General features: G+C 50.0%; 2 protein-coding genes across 4 annotated transcripts; both read right to left on the bottom strand.

Moving 5' to 3' along the window:
* Positions 1–568: 568 nt before the first annotated feature.
* On the bottom strand, positions 569–2824 carry RNF227 (ring finger protein 227). Of its 2 annotated transcripts, XM_037027096.2 has the most exons (3): positions 2205–2824; positions 2002–2089; positions 569–1314 (listed from the first exon to the last, which is right to left on the bottom strand). In XM_037027096.2, the coding sequence occupies exons 1-2, from the start codon at positions 2716–2718 to the stop codon at positions 2034–2036; spliced, it is 570 nt and encodes a 189-aa protein (XP_036882991.1). In that variant the 5' UTR covers positions 2719–2824; the 3' UTR covers positions 569–1314; positions 2002–2033. The 2 variants fall into 2 exon arrangements, with proteins under 2 accessions (XP_036882991.1, XP_036882990.1); XM_037027095.2 differs by having other exon boundaries at positions 569–2089.
* A 2603-nt stretch (positions 2825–5427) lies between these two features.
* KCNAB3 (potassium voltage-gated channel subfamily A regulatory beta subunit 3) lies at positions 5428–12825 on the bottom strand. 2 transcript variants are annotated; one of them, XM_017639852.2, is made up of 14 exons: positions 12176–12825; positions 10831–10874; positions 10707–10744; positions 10396–10475; positions 8910–8954; positions 8780–8824; positions 8536–8579; positions 8257–8343; positions 7899–7984; positions 7636–7756; positions 7460–7551; positions 7262–7382; positions 7008–7096; positions 5428–6744 (listed from the first exon to the last, which is right to left on the bottom strand). In XM_017639852.2, the coding sequence occupies exons 1-14, from the start codon at positions 12415–12417 to the stop codon at positions 6667–6669; spliced, it is 1212 nt and encodes a 403-aa protein (XP_017495341.1). In that variant the 5' UTR covers positions 12418–12825; the 3' UTR covers positions 5428–6666. The 2 variants fall into 2 exon arrangements, with proteins under 2 accessions (XP_017495341.1, XP_017495340.1); XM_017639851.2 differs by having other exon boundaries at positions 7460–7756.
* Positions 12826–13640: the final 815 nt, after the last annotated feature.

The following is a 13640-nucleotide window of genomic DNA, read 5'->3' as shown; positions in this document are numbered from 1 at the left end:
TGTGTGCTCTGTTGTTTTTGAGTGGGGGAGTTCACTGGTTGGGGGAGGGATAAGGAAAGAAAGGGTATTGCTTTCTCCCTTCCATATTACCCATCTTTCAATCTTTTTTAATCTTGTGACTTCCTACTTTTCATTTTTCTTGGATCGTCAACTAAAACTCTGAAGCTCTTTTTCCAACCCCAGCCCAGTGAGAGGAGCTTGTGTAGAGATGGAGGATGAGCAGCAGGATGCCCATAAAGGTGTCGGGCTGAGACCAAAGGGATGGCAGGGCTTAGTGGGCAGAAATGTAGTGGCGGGGAGGTGGCCTTGGTGAGATTCAGAACTGCATTCCATTCATCCTTTTGATCACCCTTCCCATCTTCAAGTTGATTAGTTCTCCCAAGAGTCAGTAGAGGTCACTACAGCTCCACAGGTTCAGTTTTCAGTTCCAAGTATGCAGCTGAAGTTTGTTTTCTAAGGAGTTGGGTGGGGGTCATACCTGACAGTTTGCCAGAGATTTGAACTGCTAGACACTTCTTTAACATGTATTGTTTGCTACCAGAGCTTCTCAGGTTGAGAGACGAGACACTTAGCTTTTGAGGCTATCATATTATATTAAAAAATAAAAGAAAATCAAACATTTGTTGAATACATACTATAACACTGCTGTTAGCCCTGTAAATACAATAGTCACAAGTCAAGTCATCCCTCTCAAGGAGTTTACACCCACAAAAGATACTATCAGAAAATAAAGCAGTCAAAACAAAATGATAATTTGCAACTCTGAGGAGCTATACTAAATGGAATACTGAGAAAGCCCCCCCCACCCCAAAAAGGGAACATACAAGCTGAGTTCCCTAAGGACAGAAAATCTAAAGTTTATGCTTAACAAGTTCACATTTTTAACTCAGAGGGAAATGCAACTCAATAAGCAAACTGCACAAAAAGGATTTAGATTTTTTCAGCAACAAACTCATTTCAGAACCTTTAATATAAAGTAGTATGTTACTTATACCAGTTGTGTTTTAAATATTCCATCCACAGATGTAATATCACAGATAATTGAGGGCTTGGACCAGTGCCACTTAATTTATATGCACATGGATCACCTGGGATTCTTGTTAAAACTCAGTGTCTGAAGTGGAATCTTGAGAATTTGTACTTCCAACAATCTCCCAGTGATGCAGTGCTGTTGATTGTTGACTATAACTACAATTATATTTACAGGATTTTAAAATAGAATCCAAGGTGTAAAACAGATGTCCGGTTATGGGATGTAAGTTTAAAATCCTATGTTGAGCATCTTTTTTCAGTAGTGACAGTGTTTCCCTGTGACTGTAAAGATAACACAGATAATACAAGTATTTTTAAATTCATATGCCTTTACCAAATAGTTCTCCCTTCTATCCTTGATAGGCCTTAATTAGGTGCCTCAGATAAGTGCCTATTTGGGCCTTATGATACCTGTCCTAACAAGTTGAAGGGAGCTTGTAAAACAAAGCAAGCTAAAAAGGCAGCTTAGTAATTTTAGGAACAGTACCAGGAGTGAGGGGACAGGCATACCAGCACTGAGGGAAGAAAAAAAACCATCAGCTTATTTTTCTCCGCTCTCTTACCTGCTAGAGAAGAGGTTAACATGACATGAAAATTGGCCTCTTCTCTCCCATCGTTTTAAAAAGTTTCAGTCATTGGCACAATTGCTAAATGACCTGTTGCTCCTACACCCCAGAGCTGCCCTGGACAAAAGCTAGTCACAGCTAAGAAAACTATCATCGTCTCACGGGAATGCAGACTTCATTACTATTATCCTTGAGCCACTCCATCCTAATGTCTTAGGTGGCACAGTGTGTAGATGGGGGCGATTAGACTAGGAGCCTCCCCCAGCTCCACATCAACACTCCCAGGACGTTCCCTCCTGCCGTCTGCCCAACTCCCTCATCAGTGCCAATCCGGGATAGGAGAAGGGATAGCCTTGGCATCAAGTCCCTGTACTAAAGCACACCCTGAGAATGCAGCTCCCACCTTCCTTCCACCGTAGCTTCCCATTTCCGCGTTTACAGTGTGGAGCGGGTCCTGTGATCTAAGTCCTTGATCTCCGGACAGTACAGCACTGGAGGAAAGATGAATGGTTATAGTGGCAGCGGAGGATGCAACTGAACCCCGGTGTTCCTGGGCATCCTCTGCCTCCCAGCCCGCAGCCACCCCGGGGGAGGGGCACCCCTCACCGTTGCTAGGCAGCGGGTGCCGCTCGCGGCGCACAGGGGCCAGCATCCCGGACCAGAGTCTCCGCAGCGCGCGCCACCCCTTGCCCCTAGGCCCCGCCCCCTTCTCGCTCTCTTTCTCTTCGTCCTCTTGGTCGGCGTCGCGGCGTTCCCTGTCCTGGCTACCCGCCTCATCTGGTTTGCGCTCGGCCCGCGCTTTTTCCTCCAACCGCGACCACAAGTCGGGGTCCACAGCGACCTCCGTGACCCCACCGCGCGGGAGCGGGGTGGGCACGCGGCAGAAAGGGCAGGTAACGACGCGGCGCAGACACACCACGCGCGCCGCCGCCCCGCTGCCGTCGCCGCGCGCCGCCAGCTCGCGCAGACAGGCGGTGCAGAACGTGTGGCCGCAGCGGGCGCGCGCCGTCCCGGGCAGGCGGCGGGGCGCGCGGTCCCCGAGGTTGAAGGGCCGGTAGCATATGTTGCAGTCCAGTTCATCCCTCTCTGGAAGAGACGGCACCCTCATCAGGAGCTGCATGCCGCTCACCGAGAACTCGATGCGTCGCTAACGCAGCGGGCTCTGTGGACAGAACGAGCTGGCCCTCACTGTCGCCCGGATTGTGTCCTGGGGGCGGCGCCGCGGCCTCCGGCCCCATTTAATAGTGAGACCCCGCCCCTTGAGGCGTCGTGCAGTGGTCAGGCCGCTCCCAGTGGAGGCATGCGTGGGGGCGGTGGAAGCGCAAAGCCTAGAATACCAGCGATGGCCCAGCGGGGTAGGAGGCCCAGGTGGGGCGATGGGAAGCACACGACCCTTTACTCCTTCATCTCCCAACACAAAGTTAGTTCCCCTTAGTTGTGTGTGTGAATCCCCAGGTCCCTTACTGTGCCCTAGCCCTCAACCATTGGCCCAGGTCTCTACAGTCCCCTGGGCCTTTTGGTTCAGTTGCTCACACTCTTTCCCAACCCCACCCAAACAAACTTCCTAAGGCAATATCACCTCCCATCTGCCCAATCTTTAGTGGACTCTTGGGTGTTTGCAGGGATGCTGGCTGACAGTAGCTCTCATTCTGCCCTCATCTGCTTTATTATGCATGACCTGCTGGGTGTTCTTGTAAGGCTGGCTTCCTAAATTTCATTCTCAAGCTGCTCAACTCCCAGTTGACATCTCAGCCTAAGAAGGGGCCTAGATTCCAGGACCATAGCCTTAGGAATTCTGGGAATCCTTTCCTTCCCGAGTAGCCAGGCCTGGACACCCACACACTGTTATGGTTTCAGCAAAGCAGCCCAGCATAAGTTATATGACTCAGGGGTCTGACTTCCCCCATAGGTAAACAGGACATAGTACTCACAGCCCAAATTCCCTCATGGTACCGCACCCACTCCCAGCTGCCTCCTCACCCTCACCTCCCGGACCTTCAGTCTAGGTTCTTTTGTGGAGGGCAATAGCACAGACTCTAGAGCCAGCTGGCTTGAGTTCAAATCCCAGCCGCCTCCACGTTGAAATTGTGACACTAGAAGTTACTTAACTTCTCTGGGCCTTGGTTTCTTCATCTACAAACTGTGGATAATAATAGGATTGAATGAATCTACATGGTCACTCCAACACAGTGAACACCACATATTAGCTATTATTATTCTATGCCCCCAGTCTATATTGTGTTCACATTAACTTCTCAATGCCCTGCATTTTCAACACCTATCTCTTTTGGGTCAATACAGATGGGCTTCTCTGCAACCATAGCATTTACTGGTTGTAACAGGCATCGTAGAGCTGGATTAATTTTTTAACCAGATGTTAAACCTTAGAGGGTGATCTTTTGTGAAGAGGTATACAATTATATTTAAGCAAACATTTCATAACTTATGAGTTTAGGGGCTCTCTTGTCCCCTCCTGGCATGAGCCAGGAGCTCTATCTGTCTGTCCTCTCACTATATCTCTCAATAAAAGTCTCCCTTGTTCTCCTACCTTGAAAAAAAAAACTTCTGAGTTGTATTGTCTTCCTGGTCAAAGGTAATATCCTAAAGTGCCTTATAAATCCCTGTATGTTCTGAACCTACCCATGTCTCACATTCTGCTTCCATTCCCTCTTTAGAAGGAATGGCTTTGGAGACCTTCAGCTTGCATCTTCCTTTCTGCTACAAGGCTTTTGAGCTAGTCTCCTAACCCTCTTGCTTTGACCCTATTACCACCAATTCATCCTTCAGCTCTCAGTGCAGCCTCGCCATGTCAGACACCCACTGTGGCCTCCTGTCACATCATGTACTTTTCTCTGGACAACTTAAGTTTGTGTTTTTTGGGTGGCTATTTACTTATCTCTTCCATCCATAAACTCCACAAAGGTTGTTCTGAGTCTGGTTTTGTTCACCCCCTGGATCATCCCATAGTGGGATTCAATAAAGAAGTACTTGTTAAATTAATGAACGAGGTGAGTGTTGTGTGACAATAAAGTGTTAAGTGATGTGTGATAATAAAGGAAGGTTTCATACAAGGGATTTCTAAACTGTCTCTGAAGGTACTTCAAAAAGGAGTTTTTAAAATGTTTTGAGCAATGGTGGCGGCATCATTAAAATACATGCACAACTTTCCAAGGAAACTAAGGCAAGTACTATTTTGAGTTTATAAACTCTTGTATGTTTGTTACAGAATAACTAATCATAGTTCACTCATACTGTAGTTTTACCTCTTTGTGTCCTCCATAGTCATTCAAACGAGTGGGAGATGATAGGAGTGGATGTAAGTATTCATTAGCTGATCCAGTTGGTTGCTAATCCAGTAAATGGCATGCTAAGACTTTTCTCAGTTGGCAATTGATTAAACGTTGCTCTCAGCTTCAGGATCAAAAGGAAGGATGAGGATGGGTAAAAAGGAGATGGTGAGGTTGTATTTTAAGGAAGGCAGAGCTCATCCTCCAGTGTGATCTTTAAATGTAACTTCACACCCACTTTCCATCCCGGGCAATCAAAATCTTTTGGGGAAGATTAAGGAGCACTATCTGAAATAACCCCATTTGATTCTGCATTTCTGCCACCCTCACACTTGATCTTTCCCTTGTTTTCTTTATAATGATAATTCCATTCCCTCTCTCTGTGTCACCTCAACCCAAGACCTGTTTTCATTTTGGCTTTTCTTCATCAAATCCCAGAGCCTCAAACTCAGAGGAGTCTGAGCCACAAGACCACCCAGACAGTTCCTTGGCATATGTGTGGGTATCAGGCAAAAGGGAAATGAGAAGTACAAGACAAGAAGTGTGGCTAATAAAACTTTAAAAACAAAACAAACTTGAAACAAGGGCAAGAGCATCAGAGGGGCAACAAAACTACAAAGCCAGATGTTTGGCTTCTAATGAATGTGGCAACTAAAAGAAGGACATAAACTGGGGCCTGGGATATGCAGCATTAGGGTCCTCGATGAGAGCAGTCATAGTAGCACAATGCGGGGTCGCTGAGGGTAAAGAGTAATTGAGAGAAAGCTAGTCCTGGAGCTTCCTAATGGCAGGCGGTTAGAGGGCCAGAGAGCCGAGACTGAGATCCCAATCTCCCAAACCCCTGCCATGCCACACACCCATGAGTGAGATCAAGCTAAAATTTTATTTACAGTTCCCTGGGAAGTCTTACAGAACAGGGGCCATCATTATTGCTTTAAGACTATTGCTAGGAGGAACACTGCCAGGTAGGAAGTCCTGTCCAAGACTCGAAAGTCTATCCCCAGATCTTTTTATGTCAGCGCCATGTCTCTGCCCTGACCTAAAGACTGTCACTATTTCCTGTGAAGCACAGCTCAGCTGTGTTTTCCAAGGGCCACCCTAGCCACTTTTGCCAGGACACTCTACATATCTGCCCTCAAATTTCCCTCTACCTGCGTCAGTGCCGTCACTGTGTTCCCCACAATAGCTCTCTCGACAAGAACCAAGTATTCACACTAGTTCTGACTTTGCGCACTCCACCTCCTGACTGGGAGGCAGGGTCCTGGTTTCCCCAAGATTATCATTTACTTCCTACCAGGACCAACCTGGCCTCCTTTATACCGAATTACGTAAGAGCTTTATTTCCTTTGTCCCAGATGACATGACAACTTTTTAGATTACCCCTTGATGACATTTCAAGGGAAACTTCTGAGGTACTTTGCATGTTTCCTGTATCTGCCGTGTTGTTTTTTTTCCCCCCTTGGGCCTCGACAATTTGGGGAAGAGAGAAGGGAGCGAGACCAAGTGGCAGAGAGGAGATGGCCCAATAGCTCATGCCCAGATTGGCAAGGCCTGAGAGAACGCAGCAAGGGCGGAGCACTACTTTCCCTCTCAACCCACTGCGGAAGGATATTGCTTTGTGCATGCGTATCGCTACTGGAAGCCGGGACTCGTTGGCGGGCGGGGCCACCCCTGCTCGGACCGCTGCATGGAGGGATCCGGAGAGGGATGGAGGCGGCTGCGGGAAGCGGCTGTCGGCGGGTGCAGCATATCCGGGTTTGGGTGCCTGCCCCCACGACGGACTATTTCTTGGAATGCGGTTTGTTCCCCAGGAGCCCATCTATCTCCATCACCGTCTGTGGGGTCAGCTGGCCCAGCACCTGGAGGAGGATGGGTGGTGGACAGGGCAGTACAGGCTGGGTCACTAAAGAAGGACGTGAGGTTGGAGGGAGCAGCAAAATGGGGCCAAGTGGCAGGGGGAGTCGATGCTATGCCCCTGCCTCGCCTTGTTGCCCTTGGATCTTACTGCAAAGGGAGGACCTTGTAATGGGTGACCACACCAGCCCTTCTGGGTTGGACAGCAAGGCCCTGACTGCTGGGGAAGGGGACAGTAATGAGTTCTGCCTCTGAGTCCTCAGCTCACCTGTAAGGCTCCCAGGTGTTCTATCAGCTGCTCTGCACTCGACACCCCCAGCAAGACCGAGCTGACACCCTCACTGCGGAGACACCACGCTGGGGCCAGAGGAGGAGAAAAAGAGAACGAATGGGGAACAGTGAGCGCACAAACTTAAGAAGTGTCTGAGGAAGAGGGTCCTCCTAGGGACAAACAGTCTGGGGCTTGGGGTGTCTCAGGAGCAGGCAAGATGCCTGCAGGATCCAGGCCTGTCAATGTCTCACCAATAGCAAGCTGTGCCACAGTGCAGCCCAGCTGGTGAGCGATGGGGAGAAGGTCCATGACTTTGGCTTGTTGCTTCTTGCCCTCTTCACTCTGCACTTTGTCCTTGAGCCACTGGTAACCCTGGAGGCCAAGGAGAATCAGCAAAAGACCACTGCCCAGAGAGCCTAGTCCTGCCATCCCGAGCCCCCAGATCTCACCTTGATGGTGGCCCTGCAGGTATCTGGGACTCGCTCTTCATACTTGGTAGTGATAAGGCTAATGAGAGGGGACCAGGTAACAGAGCCAACACCTAAGAGGAAGAGGATTGGATGTGGGGAAAGGGATCTAGGTGATGTTGAGGCCAAGGGAAAGGTAGGGATGAGGGGCTGCGAACCAATCTTGTGGTAGAGCTCTGGCAGCTGCATTTCCACCTTCTCTCTCTGAAACAGATGGTGCTCAGCTTGTTCACACACTGGAGGAATCAGATTGAACTGTCTGGCCATGGAGTAGGCCTCCTGGGTTGGAGTGGGGAGGAAACGGGAGTCAGAGCACTCCTTTTCTTCCACTCCCCCTCCTCCAGTAGAGTGGAGTGTGGAGTGGCCATGTGAAAAGTGGGAACCAGTTGTGCTACAGGCAGAGGTGGGGTGGCACACTCACCATGATTTCTGCAGCCCCCCATCGGGATGTCCCCCAGTATAGGGCCAGGCCCTGGTTGATGACGTAGGTCATGGCTCTCACAATCTCTAGGCACATGGGAGAGGAAGAGCTGCACATCAGATCCCTGGCGTCCAGGGCTCCTGATGTGCAGACCCTGCCTGCTGCACTAAGACCCCAGGCATCTATCTCTGTGGAGTCAGATTGGTGTCTGCTCTTCGTCTCCCTCCCTGTCCAAGTCCTGGGGTCTGAGCTTCCACTGTGGAGCTTGGGAGACCTCCTGAGCAGGAACTGCCTTCCTGCTGAGGGTTTCAGGAATTGCTGTTTCCAAGGCTTGTCAGGGTCAGGGTGCTGCTTTTACCCTCCATGGGGCTGTTGGGGTCTGAGCGATTGGCAAAGACGATGTCCACATATCCCAGCTGAAGGCGTTCCAGGGATCCTTGCAAGCCTGGAGCAGGGAGGGGTGAGGAAGGTAAGTACTTCAGCTGTAGTCTGCTAAGAATTTAGACTTTACCCCCTTGCCATGGCCACCTAAATCCCAGCTCCCGTATTCAGAGCCTCCAACTCAAGAGCTTCAGAGAACGTTCCCAACTCCTCTGGCTTCCGTGCTCAGCTATTTCAAGTTCCCAGCCCCTCTCACCCTCAATGATGTGTTTGCGGCTCAAGCCTCGCTCAGTTTCTGCCCTGTAGGAAAAGGGTAAATCAGAGATGAAGTGTGACAAAAATAGGCAACCAGGGCTGTCCCTGTGCCCTGAGGAACTGGGATTTGGCAGGTTCTCACAAGCAGGATGCAGACCTGGGGTACAGCTATCCCCACCCCTGTCCCATGCACCTTCACATATTCTCTGTAGATCTTCTCCCCACATAGTGAGGCAGCCACTTACTGTCCTCCCCAAAAAATCTTGGTGGTGATGACATAGCTTGACCTCCTGGAAAAACAAAAATGGGAGAACCAGGGAGAAAAGGATTTTTGGATGATCATGTCCCCCAGCAGCCCCCCCAAAATAGTCTCACCTCCAGCCTTTGCTCTTGAGGATGTTGCCTAGGGTTCTTTCAGCTCTGGAAGAAAGACAATGCAGAAGCACTGACTCCTCCAAGATGGATCAGTTCCTTTGCCTCCTCCCCCCTTTCCTTTCAACTAATTTCCTCTCGTAAAATGGAGCATAAATCAGGAGGCCCCTGAACTGTCAGCTCATCCAGGACTAAATAAGAGGGGCTTCTGGCACTAGGGGTGTAGCCATACAGTTTTCATTCATTCAGCAGATATCAACTGTATATCAGCTACATACTAAGATCTGTCTGGATGCTGGAGGGATAGAGCAGGATGAAGGGATAGGGAAAGACTGCCTTGCCAGTTTCTAACCATCTGTATTGCCCTCTGCCATCTTTACCTTCTTTACATCTCTGCAAAATTCCACCCATCCTCCAAAGCTTAGCTCGGATTCTGTGTCATCTTATGGAAAATGTTCTCTGTCATACTCTAAGGTCCTTCTTGTCACCTTCCATAGCTTTTATGGGCTACACAATTCTTTGGCACTTAATTAAGAGCTAATGTCACAAATCTTCAGTTGTTATGGTGAACTATAACTGAAGTGTTTTATCTTCCACACCTCCCTGTTTTGGGGGTTTATTTGCTTAACTACTTCAACTATGAGCTTTTGGAAGGCACGTTGATGCCATCCCACAAGCAGTGCCAGCTCTGTGTTAGGCTCACTGTGGGTACTTAGGTAACATGAGCAAGAGCAAGACAGTTCCATGAAAGGAGGAGTCTCCCAGTTGTGCAGTGAATATAGCCACACAAACCGCTAATTGACAAATTTGTGTCAAAGGGCAGTATAAAGTGCTTTGGGAGCTGAGGTGGGTAGTAACCAACTTCGGGAAATTGGGCAAAGGCTTCTTGGAGGGGCTAACATTTGAGTCACGTCTTCAAGATGAGCAGAAGAGTTTGTCAGATGGAGAAGAGGATTCTTTATGGTTTTTACATGGCTTTACCTAACTACTGCTCTATGTGTGTGTGTATATATGAGCAATTAACTTTTTTGGTAATATTTTATTTTGATATTCTAAATGTATAGAAACGTTACAGGATTAGTATATCCATTATCCAGATTCACAATTAAAATTTGCTACATTTGCCTTCTCTTTTTGTCTGTCTTTCTGTATCATATCCTACTAGTTGGCTACTCCTAATATGAAGCCACGGGTATGTGATGTAGTGTGGTGTGTTTAAAAATTCAGTTTTGTAATCTTCACATAATTTCACATAGTTGCCCAGGATGTATTTGTTGCTTTTACTTTATTTTGACTGCACAGTATGCCCTTTGCTCTCTAAACCGAGGAGAGACTGATGTTGGAACTACAGTTCCCATAATGCCTTGAGGGTCCATTGTCTGAAAGGTTGGATCTTAGTGTTTGCAGGGTTCTTTAGAGGGACAACCAGAAGCCCTGGTATTCTCTCAGCCTTCAAAACGTAACTTAACTCTTTCACCCCAGTCCTTACTTTCCTGCTGCATACACCTCGGCGGTGTCAAACAGGTTTACACCATGCTCATAGGCTACTGTCAGCACAGCCTCTGCTGTCTAAGGGAGGTGAAAAAGAGAGATGCAGATTAACCACTGAGCCCCGTTACCTTCCTCACTGCACTCTAGCCCAATGTACCTCAGCCCTGGTTTCCACATTTTCTCCCCTTTCCCCATTCTCCAGCCTCAGGTCCTTCTCTGTGTTTGTCCAAACCTCTATCCAAGTCCATTTCCCCCTTTTCTGGTTCCCTCACACCACCTCCCACTGCTTCTAGGTCCCATCACTGATACCTCATCTGAGATTTGAGAACCAAATGTGACCCAGGTACCTGCAAGAGAGAAGCCACACATTTGATAACTATGGGGAGCAAGCCATGAAAGAATGCCCCTTCTCTTAATTCCTCTTCTCACTCACCTAGGCCAAGACAGGATATCCGAAGACCAGACTTTCCTAGGTTCCTGCGGGATATAGAAACAGCAGGAAGGGGTGGAGCCTCTGCCAGGGACACAGATTATCTGCCTCCAGTTCCTTTCCTTCCAGAATGAGAAGCCCTCAGGGTACCTCAGTCCAAAGAAACTAGACCCAGTGGGCCTACCGAGTTGGGCAGTGCTATATACTCATAGCACAAGTGAACAAATACATGACTGTTCTCTGGTCCCAGTTGTCACATTGCAGGAGTGCTTCCTGTGCCGTGCTTGTTCTGGTGGGGTCTTGTCTGTGTTTAAGTCGTCTCTGCGCTGTGTGGAGCTGGGAGCTGAGGGGAGTGTGACTGGCTGATTGTGATTAGTTTGTGAAAAAATACACCCGCAGTGCTATGCTAAAGGGCAGACACTAGGGTGCAAGGGGTAAAGCAAGTCAAGTTCAGGCACTCAGGCAGGCAAGAGTCCTTGAATACACTAGGCAAGCGGGCTCTCAACCCAGACAGGTAGGACACCTGGGTGGGGAGTATTTCAGGAAAGGCCAGTTCTCTCTCTTCTTTTTGCTCTCTCTGCACGGTTGGCTTATGAAATCTGCCTCTGAACCAGAAAACTGCCTCCTCCCAAGGCCCCCTACCCAGTAGTCTGCTCAGTCTCCCAATCAGGGCTGCCACATGGAAATCAAATTCCTCAGGTGAGAAAGCCAGGTCAGATCAGTGACCTCTGCTCACTCCCAGAGTGTGAGCACTCCTTCTCCCTCCCCCCACCCCCTTATTTTAATTTTGAGAGTCCGAGGGTTCTGCGATAAAGCCAGTTATATTTCAGCACACCTTCCCCATTAGGCCCCTGTCCCTCAGCATGGGGTTGAGAGAGGTGGTCCATCCTTCTCAAGGGCCCACTTCCCTCCCCTCCAAGAAGGGTCACAGGAGACCCAGCCCTTGGGCAGGTAGAGGCAGTATCTGGGTCAGGTTCCCTGAGCAGGCCAGGGTATGAAGCCGTTTCCTTTCTCCCTCTTCCCAGGACACCAACCCAAGGACACTCCATGCGAGGGGGTGCGCAGCCTGGAGATCCATGCATCCTAGGCCTTCCTGGGGGTAAAGAGGGAAGCTCAGGTGCATGCCCTGGGTCTGACAGGACCCGGTCAGCCTTAGGAAACTTCATTTTCTCCTAGTTAGGGGTATCGACGGAGACCAAGAGAGGGACCAATTGCCAGCGATGGAGGAAGAGATGTAATGAGCCGGACCTTCTTGCGAAGTTTGAGGGGGTTCTGGCGGCACCCCAGGAAGCCTCAGGGGTCAGGAAAGGGGAGCAGAAAGGACAGGCTGGCCTGGCCACCCCCATACCTGTATTTCATGCCAGTGCCTCGGCCGGTGCTCTCTCGGAGTGCCCCAGCGAGGGCTGGGGGTCGGGGGACCGGTGCGGCCCGGGACTTGGGCCCCGGCCCTCCTCCACCCGGAGGATTCCCATGCCCCCCGCCGGCCGGCCCGCCATTACCGCCCCCAGGGCCCGGCCGGGGTCCACACAGACGGTCCTCGCTGCTCCGACTGCGAAGGTTCTGCTCGGTACATGCGATAGACACCTGCATGCCTGTTGGCCCGGATGGGGAAGGGGGCTCCGAGGGGGCGGAAGGAGGGGATCCGGGAAACCCGCGGGCGGACAGCAGGGGGTATAGTGGTGCGAGCCCTGGGAGAGCGGGAAGGCTGAGGAGGCTGCGGCAGGAGCCGCCAGGCAGGATTGGGCCCGCGGGGGCGGACTGCTGGAGGTCGCAAGGTTGGCTGCGGGAGGGGAGAAACGCGGGGGACTCCCCGAGTGGAGTTATTCGGGAACCCGGGCACTGGCGCTGGGAGGAGGAAGGGGAAATGGATGACGGTAAAGGTCGAGGAAGACCCTCCGAGGGTAGGGACCTAGGAATGAGGGTGGGGGTGCGGAAGAGACGCCGCCTCAGGCCGAACCTCTGCGGGACCCGCTAGGCTCCCAGCTGCGTCCGCAGGCCGCCCGGCTAATCAACATACAGGCACCGCCCCCTCATCTGCATAAAGCGGCCCGTCTCCAAGCCAAACCTGCCGCTCATCTGCATAAGCCCCGCCTTCGGAAGCTCTGCGGCTTGAATATTTCGTGTTGAGAGATGGAGAGCAGAACCCGGGAAGGTGGTGCTCCTACTGTCTGGGACTGGAGGCAGGTCGGCCTTCCTCAAGCCCAGTGGGTTTCAACCAGGCAGTTTTATTCTTTAGGGAACATCTGGCAAGGTCTACAGACAGTTTTGACTGGCTCTATTGGGGGAGATGTTCTGCCAACATCTAGTGAGCGGTGGCAAGGAAAAACCACAAGACAGCATCCCTCCCATCCCACAATTTTTCAGCCCAAAATGTCAATACAGGCAGTCCCAGATTTACAGTTTTTTGACTTTCGGTGGTGCAAAAGCAATATGCATTCAGTAGAAACAGTACTTCTAATTTTGATCTTTTCCTGGGCTAGCAATATGAGGTACCATACTCTTGCGATGTTAGGCAGCAGTAGAGCCGCTACTCCTGGGCAACCACACAATCGGAAGGTAAACAATCCCCATACATTTAAAACCATTGTTTTTCACTTTCAGAACAGTATTCAATAAATTACATGAAATATTCAATACTTTATTATAAAAGAGGCTGTACTGAATGACTTTGCCCAATTGTAGCCTAATTTAAGTGTTCTAAGCACATTTAAGGTAGGCTAGGCTAAGCATGATATTCAGTAGGTTAGGTGTATCAAATTTGACTTACAATATTTGCAAATCATAATGGGTTTACCACGATGTAATCCCATTCT

Source organism: Manis javanica, chromosome 4, assembly GCF_040802235.1.
Source record: "Manis javanica isolate MJ-LG chromosome 4, MJ_LKY, whole genome shotgun sequence".
In the NCBI taxonomy this organism is placed as follows: domain Eukaryota; kingdom Metazoa; phylum Chordata; class Mammalia; order Pholidota; family Manidae; genus Manis; species Manis javanica.
Note: the sequence above shows the minus strand (reverse complement) of the source record. Positions and strands in the feature narration are given on the sequence as shown.

Bases quoted from the DNA above. Each gene is read 5' to 3' on its own strand.
- RNF227 (XM_037027095.2), bottom strand. From the start codon at position 2,718: ATGCAGCTCCTGATGAGGGTGCCGTCTCTTCCAGAGAGGGATGAACTG. The intron at 2,090-2,204 runs GTGAGGGGTGCC...TCTTTCCTCCAG, and splicing joins GCACCCGCTGCCTAGCAACG to TGCTGTACTGTCCGGAGATC.
- KCNAB3 (XM_017639851.2), bottom strand. From the start codon at position 12,417: ATGCAGGTGTCTATCGCATGTACCGAGCAGAACCTTCGCAGTCGGAGC. The intron at 8,344-8,535 runs GTGAGAGGGGCT...TCCCTGCTCCAG, and splicing joins CCGCAAACACATCATTGAGG to GCTTGCAAGGATCCCTGGAA. The intron at 7,757-7,898 runs GTGAGTGTGCCA...ACTCCAACCCAG, and splicing joins GGGGGGCTGCAGAAATCATG to GAGGCCTACTCCATGGCCAG.